This window comes from Vicugna pacos, chromosome 26, assembly GCF_048564905.1.
Source record: "Vicugna pacos chromosome 26, VicPac4, whole genome shotgun sequence".
NCBI lineage: Eukaryota > Metazoa > Chordata > Mammalia > Artiodactyla > Camelidae > Vicugna > Vicugna pacos.
This window is the reverse complement of record NC_133012.1, coordinates 29,090,371-29,103,816: the sequence shown is the minus strand read 5'-3', so window position 1 is coordinate 29,103,816 and position 13,446 is coordinate 29,090,371. Positions and strand designations below refer to the sequence as shown.

The 13,446-nt window shown below is 49.0% G+C and overlaps 1 protein-coding gene across 1 annotated transcript in view; it reads left to right on the top strand.

Annotated features, from left to right (window-relative positions):
- The window catches only part of DLGAP2 (DLG associated protein 2), a 363,853-nt gene that overhangs the window by 162,564 nt on the left and 187,843 nt on the right, over positions 1 to 13,446 (top strand). Inside the window, exon 4 of the mRNA XM_072950578.1 lies at positions 608 to 640. Coding sequence (XP_072806679.1) covers positions 608 to 640 — 33 coding nt within the window. The remainder of the gene's footprint in view (positions 1 to 607; positions 641 to 13,446) is intronic.

The following is a 13,446-nucleotide window of genomic DNA, read 5'->3' as shown; positions in this document are numbered from 1 at the left end:
GGACAAGCCGACTTGGTCCGCTGGCCCCTTCTGAGCTCTTTCCTGGGAATGACACTCAGGCTGGTACTTACTGTCACTTGCTGTCCTTTCCTGCTGGGATTCCAGCGCCAGGATCCCTGCCCACCTCGGTCTGTGCAGCAGAGCTGGTGCCAAGTCACAGGCCTGCTTTCTGAGGGCGCAGTATCGGCCAGTTTTAGTGTTTTCACTGAAACATAATACTGTACAGTTACTCATAACTCTGTGTGCCTGAAAGGAGATCTAACACAGTGGAAATCAAAGTGAAGTTTTCAATGTTAAAATTAAGTGATACAATATATTGTTATTATTTCAGCTAAGTGATCTGGACGTGTTAAGTCTTGTACTTGTGTTTACCATGTGCATGTGCACATGACGGAGTTATTGTCATTTAAAAACATATAAGACATTTGCAAGAGTCATTTCTTTGCAGTATGATTTGCCAAGGTGCAAGGTCATAGCAGTGGTGGCACTTGGGTGGTGTGGCGGGTGCCATCAGTCTCAGCCGCCGGCCTTCGAGCTGTGCGTCGCGGCTGAGTCTGACTGACTGAGACTCTGAGGGTAACCATCTCTCTGTTTCTTCTGTTTGCAGAGTCGCAGTGCACCCTCTGCGGGGAGCCGGAAGGTGAGTGCCTCTTCGTTACTCCCACCTGCCTCTGGTGGGCCCGGTCCTGTGTGGTGACAGACGCCGCGGAGCGTCAAATCAAAACACGTTCTATGTGGTGTTTGATGGAAAAAGTGAGTAAAGTGCTCAAAACTGTGCACGTGGTGAGCGTGGGCAGGAGGCATTCCTCGCTAAAGGGAAACCGGCCTCACGCCCAAATTTCAGTGCCTTTGTTTCAGATTTTAAATTTTTGGTTAGTTTTCTCCACGAAGTAAATGCCGATTTTAGAAATGCATATTTATTGGCCTTAAGTCAATTAGCCGGTGGTGCTGATGCACCGCACGTGGGAGACTCTTCCTTCCCTGTGGTCAGGGAGGAGGTGGAGGGGGGCCTCGCCACGTGCAGTGGGGGCGCCTGGGACGTCACGCGCAGGATCACGTCACCAGGAAGGGCTCTACCCACAAGTTGAAAAGAAGGTGAACATAGGGTTAACTTGGAAATTCCATCAAACACTATTTCCTTGATCTTGTGGTTGAGATACCTGGGCGAAGCTCGGAATTCTCCGTGTGTTTAAGGAACACGTAGCGATGGATATAGTGGTGATTCGCTTATGTTTCAAAGTCTTCAGATTCACTGCTGTGGAAAATGCGAACTTTGGGCGTCTGGGGTTTTACGGTGTCGGGGCGGCTGCTCCAGGAAGAGGGCTGAGCTGAGCTGTGTGCTGTGGGAGCTGTGGGTGCGGGTGGGGTCCCCAGCGTGTCCCGTGTCCTTCCGGCGTTTGGGGATTGTGTTGTTTGTTCTCCTCATGGCTTCTGTTGCTGCCCCATGTGGGGGCCGTGCACCCACACTTTGTTCTCCCGTCTGATTCTCCCGCTTCCCGCCTTGTGGAAAGTTGTGAGTGTGCTGTGTGCATGCACCAGAGAAGCCCAGAGATGTGAAAGGCTTGCATGTCCCAGCGTCTCCAGACCCCGGCTGTTGCTCTGTCTGCCCGTGTCTGTGAGCCAAGCTCCGTGTCCTGCGAAGGCAGAGCGGTTGTGTGGAGTACAGTTTTCAGCAGTTTGCTGCGACCCGCTGTCCTGAAAGAGAAAGAATCTGGCTCCGAGTCAGCACAGCCGTGTGCGTGGAGGGCTGGGTGGGGTCGGGCAGACAGGAGTCCAGGCTCGGGATGGGCGGTTGTCCGGTTCTGTGGATGCCCACAGCGGTGGGACTGCTGCAGGGTGAACGGAGACCCCCGTGACCTTCAACATGGTGAGGACTGCCCCCTTTTCGGACCAGGACTACCTGCCCTGGGCGCAGCACCATGTCTGATGTCCACCCGGATGCTGTCAACCCACCGGACGGCTGCAGCCATCAGAGGAGGAGGGGAGGCTTGCTCTGGGGGCAGACGGACGTTTCACAGGAGTCCGACTTGCCTCGGTGTGAGAGTGACCCCAGCTGTCCAGCCCGAGGGGCCCCGAGGGTTGGTGGTCTCGGGCTGTGGCCGGTGGACGCGCTGCAGAGGATGGACCACCTGTGGGTCCGCTCCCCACCCTCACCGTGATTGGTTCTCTGCAGACGTTTCGGGGTCTCGCGTGCGCAAGTGGAGCTGCTCCAGGTCGGGCGGGGAGGGGGAGACTTGATGGCACGGCCTCAGCTGCGCTTGATTCTTTGAACAGCACTTGCTTATGAATATTCATACATTTTTAAATCATTTAAGTAATTAGTCGAAGTGAGAGCTGGCTGGGTGCAGTGAGTGGAATTGAAACGAGCTTTTTTGTTCAGTAATTTCTTCTATCGGTTAAGTGCGGCCGCGCAGAGAGGATCAGAGCCAGGGGCTGCGACAGGACGTACCGCTCAGGTCTGGGCAGGCGCTCGTCACGCCCAGAAGGCTAAGGCACCATTGATTCAGCACCGCTGTCTTGTCAGAGGGCTGCACACAGCCTTCCACTGCTGAACCAGCGAAGTGGGAAACACCAATTTGCATTTTAATGGTCACTTCTCTGGGAGAGAGCTGGGTCTTTGGGTACAGATTGAATACTTAGCGTGGCCTCAGATGATACCGTCTGTCAAGACAGTGAGATTAGGAACGAAGTTTACGGGAGGCGGGAGACCGGGATTCTGAGATTGTGGGTCCTCACACCGGTGTGGCCTGTTTTTCAGAGAACTTACAATTGTAATTGTATACAAATTGCAGGTCCCAGTTGCAGTGTGCAGACTGCTCACACTTTCTACATTGCAGGGTTTCTGCAGTCTGAACGATTGTGTTGTGAGATGAGAATGTTTAATGGAATTGATTGCTGTTATTGGTGTCTTTCTTTCTGCCCAGAGCATGCAGACACTCGGCTCCCAGTGCTGGGGAGAGGGGGGGTGTGGGAGTGGAGGGGCGGCTGGGTAATCAGATGCGTCCTGCCATTTGCAAGGACACACAGTGTTTTCTGTATGAAGACCCATTCCAAAACAAAAAAAAATGTTTAAAATTGGCGAAGGGCAATCTCATTTGCTAAAATAATTTTCTGTCAATTTAATAGTAAGACTGTCTCAAATGGCATCATTTTCCCAGTGGGTCCTGTTAACTTTTAGACTTTAGGAAGTGACTGGATTTATAGTGAGAAGACCCCTCCTGGGATTTCCTTGGTGCCGCAAGTGTCTCTGAAGGTTTCATAGGCCACAACCCATCACTTTCATACGGGAAAATCACTTAAAGGTATATGATCCTTCTCAAACTTTATTGACAGATACACGACACCACTTGTTTTTTAACGAGGCCGCGTGGAAAGTGATGGACGTTGGGTGGAACCACAGGTGTCAGTTCATGGGTTTGTCTCTTTGTTCACATTTTTGTGGTTTAGTCTGCCCTCCTACCTTGTAGATTTTCTGATGTGGGAAGACAGATAATGGTGCTGGCAGGACCGAGCAGAGCTATTTGAAATCCACTCTAATGTAACAGCCTCTTACATTTCTGTTATTTAACCCAATTAAAACTAAAAAATAAAACAAGCTATATGATAAAAATTTGGCGTGAAGGAATGTGCTACAAAAATGTTAGGATGGATTTTAGAATGAAGCGTTTTCCAGTGATACAGGCCTCAAGATCATGACTTCAAAAGCAGCGGGCTGTCTGTGGTGGCAAAAATATACACTGGATTATTTGGAGACTGTTATTTGTAGAAATTCCAGTGCAAAAGCAAAATTCAGCTTTAAAAAGAAAATCTCAGAAAGTTTAAAGTGAGGGATTTTCTTTCTAATTCGGGATTTCTTTTTACTTGGATCGTTTAAAAACAGAAATTGCATACTGTTCCTGGAATTTTGGACAGACATATAGGCTTATATTTTACTGCAAGTAGGATGAGGCTAAAGTACCTTCTCTCCCTCATAGCTCACTCGTTAAAAAAGGAGGAGTTTCTCCTGGATTTAGTAGTAGTACGTTCTTGATTTTTAAAATACAAATATTCACAATTTTCCCTACAAGTGACTCTAAACAATGGAAAATTTCCATGCTGTTTTTGCACCTTGGTTGAGTGTGTGCCGTTCTGAGATGCCTGGGCCTGTCAGCAGTCAGGGGAAATGATACGGCTGTTTTAGGAAACCGGGCATCAGAGGGTTTAGAGAGGAGCGTTTCTAACCCCTCCCGGCCCCCATCTTCGCCCGTGGAAATGGGGGCGTCACCTTCTCAGATACAACCGTTACCCTCTAATTTTAGGACCATACCGTTTAAACTGTATGCTTTGGAGAAAAATCTTTGTTTTCTGATGGCTCTTCTTGGATGGTGAGTGGACGATAACCAGTATTTATTCAGTTCTCAATATGTGCCAGGCACTCTAGAAAAAAATTAGTGTTGCTTAGGAACTAAAGGATTCCACTAATTTTTGACAGAAAACAGAACTCTGCTTCAGCTGATCTGTCTTCTTAAAATTGTTACTTAAAATTGTTCGTCTAAGAGTGGAAATCAGAAAATACTGTCTAGGGTACAACAGAAAATGCTGTTGCTCATAAAGGGTTACGATGGGGGCGCCGAAAAGCTTGGAAGACGTCAGAAACCATCCCACTACAAACACGTAAAACTGCTGTATAATACTTGTCAACATTTGCTTTTAGCAAGTAACTGAACTTAAATGAAAGAAAGAAAGGGAATCACTTAGGTCCCAAGAATTAGGAAAGAATTTTACATCCAAGGATGGGCACTGGCCCCTGAGAAGTAAAGTCCAGAAAGACGTGGAGGGGAGAGCGGGCAGAGTCCTGAGCTGCAGGCTGTCTGCTCCTGTGGGCCTGGGGTAGGGGGGCAGCGGGGCTGCTGGGACCGACCCCCAGGAATGGAACCCGCGGTCTCAGCGCACTTCCCCACTGGTGAGAGGACTCAGAGACTCCGGCCCGAGGGTGTGTGAAGGCAGCTCATCACATTTCCAGGGTCGGGGGTAGAACGTAGTTACCGACCGGGTACACCCTACAGGCATGGATGTGAGATCCGAGTTTCTGCTACCGGCGTCAGAAAGACCACGTGGTGAAATTAATGTGAAAGTTGTTCCAGAATCAGTTAGGATTCCAAACTTAATGGCTGTGGCAGAATCTAAATCACAAATTATCTGCGAGACCTTTAACAAAACAGGGTCGTTTGGGATTCCTCATCCTCTTAAAAAAGAACAGCCCCTTTAGATAAATAATAATGTATTATAGCCCATGTAAAGAAACTTTAGGGGAGAGAAAACATGGTAGAGGAGCAGAAGTCAACAGACTGGCACAGATGTTGGGCAGGTTTAAAATTTCTAAATAGATTTTCAAAAGGAAAAGGAACCATAAGAAAAGAACTATCTGGTATGGAAAAAAAAGATTACAAAACAGTGTATCTAGAAACAAGAAATGTCATTTAAATTTGCTACTGTGTCCATATGTTATAAAGTGGATTTGACAGAGCTGAAAAGAGAATGAGCAAAGTAGAAAAAAGATACGAAGATATCACCTAGAGTTCTGTATAATGTATGAAGGGTAATATGACCCAAGAATTGGAATGCGTGGAAGATGCTTGAGCAACGCAAACGCGCGTCTGGAACTGAGTGAGAAACTGAAGAGAAGGCAGAGAAGGGAGGGAGGCACTGGTCAAAGGAGGCGAGGCTGGGATTTTTCCAAAACAGAAGCAACAGGCTGTGCCTCGTGACCTAAAGACTCTCAGAACCAGCACCAAATAAATAAAGCACATCCACGTTGGATAAAGTGAAACGTTAGACAGTGAGAGACAATAAGTGATCTTAAATGTGGTGAAAGAGGATGTGAGATTGCAGTGACCCCAGAGCGTTCTCATCGTCAGAACAGACGTGAGACGGCATTGGAGCGATGTCTCACATTTACTGAGAAATGGAGGGGGGTAGGGAGGTGCCACACATGCAGTGTAAATCTCATTAGCAGAGGAGAGAGAGTGGGAAGAAGGTTCAGATAGCACAAACTACCTAGGACAAATGGCTCAGGTATTTTTGCAGATAAATAAAGTCATTATTTTATGATAAAAGGAATGTGCACTAAGGCGCTAAAAAATAATAATTTACCATGGACTCAGAATATGAAGGAAAAAAAACAGATCATAATCAGAAACTGATGAATCCAGAATTCTGGTGGGAGACTCCCTGACCTCAGTATGTGCACAGGATCTTGCAGCAGGGAGCTGGTCCCCAGGGAGAGCAGAGGAGCTCCCTGGCTCCCAGCAGCCCCCTGAGAACGTTGTCTGCCATCTGCTGAAGGGCGTCCTTGCGCAGGTCGAAGGCTTAGTCTCCTGCTGCACCCCAGCCCTTTTACGCTCTGGCTGCCTGGCATGTCAGCAAGCCTTTGCCTTAGTGATCTGGGCTTTTATCGGAAGTATCTGCAGAGACCGGGACCCTCTTCCCTTTGAGACGATCCCCCTGGACCATATTATCTTGGCGGAGCATCCCTGCTCTCCCTCCCCGGGTCCCTGAAGCTCAGAGAGCCCAGCTTCCAGCCCCTCCAGTCTTTATAGCCTGAGGTAAATAAATGTCTATTCCTGAATCAAAGATCAGATTGGAGTGTTTCCTTCCTTAAATGTTGTCCACGTTCCTCGTTGTTGGTAGGATGAATTCCACGTTCAAATTCTGCCACAAACTTGTCACAAGTTGCCTTTCCGACCTCCTGGAGCCACGTGTGACACACGCACCCTCTGGGATGTGGTCAGCACATCCTAATTTGGGGTTCCAGGTGTGCGCTCTTGTGGGGAAGAGGGCTCTGTGTGTGTGTGTGTGTGTGTGAGATGGCAGATTGAAGGGGATCCCGGAACGCACACAGCACAGTTGACACCTGTTATCTCAGCCAAGGCTGGTTTTGCATGGCCAGTGTGGAGAGGAGACTTGCAATGTGTTTGTGCTGAACATAGGAAAGTCTAGAAAACACATGAAGTACCAGCTGGAAGTCTGTCTCCCTGGCGAAGCACTGTGTCCTCCTCACCGCAAGCGACACTGACCCTCTGGGGACCGTCCACGCCCTGCTGTGCTGCCTGCCTGCCTGCCTACCGGGACTTTCCTCCTCTGCGATGTCTGTTGGAGCATAATGTGTCAGACACAGAGCTGGGCACTGGTTTGTGGGCACTTTGCGCTCAGGAGCTGAGTTGCTTGGTCTTTACATCCCACGCTGCCCAGTTGTGTGTTTTTGATCCAAATGCATAAAGCTGACCATTAGGGCATCTGGCCTTATTGCCAACAAAGGCAGTTATGTAAGCAACGCTTGGAATCAGAGGTGAAACTACAGCTATTAAATATGATAAAATAGAGTGAAAATGGGGATGAATTACACAGACCATCTGGTGCCTGAGACTCTGTCACAATTATGCATTTATGCAGAATGCTGTAAAATGCACAAATGAACCCTAACTTGCAAATTTCTATTTTTTTAGATTATCTGGTATCTGAGATTCCAGCATTCAGGTGGCCCTGAAACAATTTTACCTCATTAATTTGCTCAAGGAATAAATAAATATTCTATTTTTCTGGTCCCTGGAAAATGTAAATATCAGGTTTCAAGTTTCGTGTGTGTAGATAAATTACTGTCTGTTTTCTTACTGCTAAACTTAATGCCTCTGTGTTGCATCCTGAAGCATATTTGGGAAGAGAAAGTATACACAGACTATGTAATCGAATGATGAGGAAGAGTCAAGCTAGAGTTATTTCTTGTAATTCATAATAAGCTCCTTTACATTATTGGAAAGGTTGGCTGAAGAGAGAAGTCTAACACGAGGACAGGGCTGACCATTGTCTTCCCGGCAGAATGTTGCCACCTTGCAAACAAGGACTTTGTTTTAAAATTTGGAAATCACTCATGCCATCTCACAGTACACGCATAAAATAACCCAAATTTTGGTTGTCTTCTGCTTGATCTAATTAGACCTCAGTATCTTGAGAGAATTATTTTAATCTTAAGTTCTAGGAACTCAAAGAAGTGGAGTGTTTCTATTTCCTGAGAATGAAATGTCCACACAGAGGTTAAATTACCTCAACTTACCACCTCTTTTCCTGTAATTTTTGAATCCTGGGTTTTATGCTACACACCGGCAAACATTGTGAGAATCCTTTTGGGAGTCTCATTCTAATGTTCTAAGTACTGAGACATTTTCAAAGACAAAGAAGCGTTTCTGTGTCTGGGACCTTTGGGGAGAGTTGGCTTCATGGCACAGTGTCCATCCCAGGGCCACCAGCTCGAGTAAGTCTGCTTTCCCTGGTCTATGTGCAGGGTGGCAGCAAGGCCCTGCCGAGCGGTGAGACCAGGCTTGGAGGTAGACGGAGACAAGGAAGAGACCTGATTAAGCAGCAGGCTCCCTGATGTGGATGCAGTCAAGGCTCAGCACGTGGGGCTTCTGGGCAACCGCCTGGTGCCCACTCCTGCCTTCCCTTCCCTCCTGACTGCGTTGGTGACTTCATTCCTGCCTTTCTCCTTGATTTTCTTCATTTTCCTGCCTGCATTTCACAGGCATTCAGTGAGTCCCAAGACACTGTGCTGGGTGCGGGGAAGAAAAACTGGAGGGTGTCCCAGCCCCGACGGAGTTCTCTGTGCTCTGGGGATGTGCTAGAAGAACCGTCCGTCGTGGGCCAGGGCACCTGTCATGAGCGTTTCACAGAGGAGATGACGTGAAGGTCAGACCGTCCACCTTGCTTCCTCCACTACTCACCCCAGGGCTGGTGTCTGGCTGGGTTTTCGATATCACTTGTCTTGCAAGCGCCTGGCAGAGATGGGAAGCCCTTCTTGCCGAAGCCCTGTTATTGCTGATGAGATGTGTTCACAGGTTTGCTTTTCTCTCTGATTGTCACATCTCATTAGCAACCTGATGAATAACAAGCAGCGGAGATTTTTACAGCCTCTCCCTTTGCAGAGTGACCTTGGAGGTGCACATTCCCACACAGAATCACCGTGACCTCCCCCAACCAGCCTGTGATCCAGGGACCCAGAACTCAGGCCGTGAACTTAGAAGTCGGCAGAAATGCTTGCAAGGGTTTGCAGATATGGGCACTGGGTTTAAAAAACAGGACCCTGGCCGTGGTGCAGTGGGCAGACCAGGGGTCCCGGAACCAAAAAAGAAGCTAGACGTATGGCTCAGTTTTCTAAAAATATTGAACTGCCAGGGAGTCTGTCTTCATGGGTTGCTGAGGTGCTCACGGGACGCAGTGCATACGGAGGAATCGTGACTCACGTTGCGTTTCCTGGCTGGGGAGAGGCCTCACCACAAGCACGCTGCAGCTGGTGGACCTTTCCCATTTCTCTCTATCTTCCCTGGAGTTTCTGCATTAGAAATGCCCCCTCCCTCCTCACTGCAGACAGAACGTCTTCCCTTCAGCTCAGCTTGCCATTGACCGTAACAGAAAGCTGCTTCCTGTGGACCATGGGTGGTGGTGTTTCTTAAAATTCCTGCCAGACTGGGAAAAGGTGCGCAGGCCGAGGGGCTGTGTTGAATGACCTAAGGTTGGGGCGTAAGAGCTCCTAAATGCATGTCCTGAAGTGAGTGAGACCAGAAGTCCCCCTTGCTGGAACCTACGTCTCTGCGACTAGAAATGGAAAGAAAATTAGGACACATGGCCGGGCAAGGGCGGGCACTTCAACAGACGTGGTCGTTGATCATCACGACCGGCTGACTTCTGGGACACAAAGTCATTGGTTTTGCCTCAAAAAAAAAAAAAAACAAAACCCCAGTTTTTGACATAACGTGTCTTCTGTCTTGGCTCCAGCCTTGTATCCAAGATGTCGACATTTCTGGGGAGAAACTCAGGCTGAGTCCAGTGGAAGCAGAGTTAGGCTGGGGGTCAGGAGCCAGTGGTCCAGCTTCTCTGCTGCTGATGGAAGCATGAGTCGTCGAGAGGACCCGCCCTGCAGACCTCACGTTCTCATCCTGAGATTTTCTGAGTTGTGTGTCTGCGCACCTGGGTGTGTCTACAGAATGATGTCTTTGCTTGAAGGCTCTCAGTTTTATTCTTCAGACGGCCTGCATAGGCGTAAATTTGGTTCCGTGACATTGTACATCACTGACCTGCTATTTTGTGAAACTCTGTGTCTTATTATCAGACGTGTGGCAAAGAAGGCAGCTGGGAGCTCCTTTTTCAACACTGTGATGAGGGTGGCCTACTTCCTGTCATTCAAATTCTCGTGCCTCCACCACCTCCCCAGGAAACCAGTGGGAATTTTGGCAGATTAACTATTACCAGGCTACAAAATAAATAAATTGTTAATTAGACAAATTAATGACCAATGCACAAAACAAAAATGCACGGAAAGGGAGGAGAGGACACGAATTCGAAATACAAGGTTAGAACTAAGCAGGTTTGGTACGAAGCCAGCCTCTCAAACACATAGAATCTCTAAACCTCGGACGAATCGTGTCACTGCTCTCAGGCTGAAGCCTTCATCTGCAAAGCGGTGAGGTCTGACCTGCATTCAAGGCGGTCCTGAGGTTGTGGTGGCCGGCACAGTGCCGGGCACGCAGCAGGGGCTCAGGGACGTGTGTTTGATCTGGCTGTTGGCTTCTTTGTTCGGTTCTGGGTGACTCTGTTTCTGTGTTTTAGGCAGTGCCCACTTGCCAGGGGTCATTCTAGGCAGGAATGACTTGCTGGGGAAATACAGGGTGAAGGAGACGGCTGTGCATCTGAGGACGTCTGGCAGTGAAAGCGGCAGTTCTGATAAATGGCTGCAAGTAAGCCAGCAGTCGTGACGGCGATGACGGCGGTTAGTCCGCTGTTTTCTAGAAGGTAGCTCCTCAGTAAAACATGGTCATGGGGTGAAGAGGCACTTCCGGGTAAGCGGAGCATGGGACGTGCAGAGAGGGATTTTTTTTTTTTTATTTTTAGGGCTCCTCTAAGAGGTGGCTGCAGAAGTCCTTCCCCTCTGTCGACCAGAACAGCTCCTCTTCCTCCACAGAAGGGAGACCCCACCAGATGGGCACGCCGCTGCCCTGGTGCCTGGCGCGCAGTAGGGAGGCGGCAGCTACTTGCTGGCTCAGTTGGCTTCACTCGCTGTTGACTCACTGACAGCTTCAGCAGGGAACTGTGCCAGTGGAGTTTTCCAAGCTTGTCACCTTGACGCTGCTCTCGGCTGGAGAGAGAAGCAGAGACGTCCGTGCAGAGGACTCCCGTCGGCCCCCCAGACTGAGCCACCACCGCGTTTGCTCTGGGAGAGGCATGCAGTGCCGAGAGAGGAGAGGACGATGGTCTGCTCTTTCTCAAGATGCTCAGCGACTTCTGAGTCAAGTGTGATTTTCGTTTGGATCTTTCTGGGCCTGGTTGGTTGGGAGTCTTTGGACTGTAATCCAGGAGCAGCCCTTAGAGGGGAAAACTGAGTCGACGTTTGGGGGGTGGTGACAGCCTCGATGCAGACGCCACAGCACAGCTCAGCCGTCTGACTGGATCGCATGCAGAAAGCTGGCCTCCGAGCCCTCTGAGCAGGCATGCTTTTCGTTGGTTCTGAATAATAAAATTAGAGGCATTTCAATGTTCCCCATCTTCTCAAATCCTAGAACAGTCACTTAGCTTTTGTGAACCAAAAGCAAGAATGCCAACGTAGTCAGATTTAAGACGTACTTGCAATGTTGTCATTTTTGGCGAAACATAAGATAAATTGAATTTGAGCTGACATCCCTACCATTAGCGTTTGTTTTGGGTTTGGGGTTAGGGCCGTGGAAGCGCCAGGTCAGTTCACGTATGTGGAGAGGGCCTATGACGTGTGAGGGCGTTGACCTAGGCGACAAGGATTTTGGACAGATGTGGAAAGAAAGGCATTTACATCATATAAATATCATGACGTTTTAACTTTGTGTCATGATGGTGCCGACGCAGAAGGAAGTAATTCCAGCAGTGGGGGGATAACCACATGTCCAGCACTGGGTGTGGGAAAGGCATCGGGGTGAACGGTGAGCTGGACCCTGTAAGCAGATGCCGGCCGAGAACATGGTGTTGGAGATCGTGGGTCTGCAGGACTCAGGTCTTGGGCAGCTCTCTGCATCAGGCTGCTGACTTTCTTACACAGGTCTGCAAGGGGGTCCGCGAGCCGTGACCTGCACATCCCCTGGCGTTGTGCGCAGAGCTTCCGGAAGTGTCTATATGTGCTCCGGGGCGAAAGGACATACAGTTTTCATCAATTTCTCATAAGAGGTTCATGGCCACAGAAAGGAACAAAGAGCACCTCCGTGCTGTGGGGCGGGTCTGTTAATATTCCACCGCCACACGCGCCCACCTCTGCCTGGGTGTTTCTGCCAGAACCCCCTTGACCACTGGAATTGACCTTGGTCCTCTTGCTCCGGGATTCCTATGCAGGGCCAACCCTCACAATAAGAAGGAGGAAGTAATACCTCCAGATAGCTGCCAAGTGCTGGTTTGGTTGGTCGGATGCACATGGCTGGGTCAGTTTAGAGACCCTGACACGAGTACTTCTCCCCTGGCACCAGTTCACCAGGGCCGGGCTTGCGCGGGAGCTCCTGCCGCTGGGACAGTCGGGAGACTTCACCTGCCGGCCACCTGCCAAGTGCTTGCGCTGGGGGCAGAGGCAGACTGGGGCTCCCAGGTCACCCCCTCTTCCAGAGCTTGCACCGAAGAGCTGGATCCAGGCTGCTCCCGGGCTGTCTTTACATCTTACTCTGCAGCTTGTGTTTTCACTGGTGTCAGCTGATGGAGTTCATGCTCAAGGTGGACGATCGGGGGGACCAGGCCCTCCGTCCCAGCTGTATGTGGGTCGCTGGGGCAGGAGTGCAGTCGTGGTGTCCGTTTAGACGTCCTGCTGCGGCTCTGTGATGTGCAAAGATGGCTCCATCTTTTCCAGAAAGCCTTCCGGCTTCCCACAGATCCTCAGAGCTTACCGCAGGAAAACACTGGTTTGAATTTGAAGTTAATCCAAATTCTCTAGCCAGTACGAATGCTTCAACTCAGAAGCTGTTTTTAATGAACTGGGCTATATGCTGCATGTTAAACGAAGATAAACTTGTTGTAGAATTCCCAGTGAGGCAAGTGGGAGTCTGTTCAAAGAGTGAGGCTAGACTGGCATTGATGCATTATTCCAAACGGGAAACTTGAAATGAATTTTCCTGAGTTTAGTGCCTTTGTACACAGGAGGATTGGTCAGACTTTGGGCAGCTGGCTGTATTCTTAATAATACTCTTTCCGATTTTGAAATCAGTTCGAAACCAGAGCCATTCAGTCATCATTCTTCATATCTGAAAGTCTTGTCAATTGAAATAATAGTTTGGTGATTAAATCGTTTATAATGCTGTGTTGTCTCAGCGTAACAGCACTGTTTATCACTCCTTAATTTGCATTTGTCAGCTTTTTCTATATTTATGGATAATGCATTTTTAAAGTATACTTAAATGCGTTTAAGAAATGAGAGTA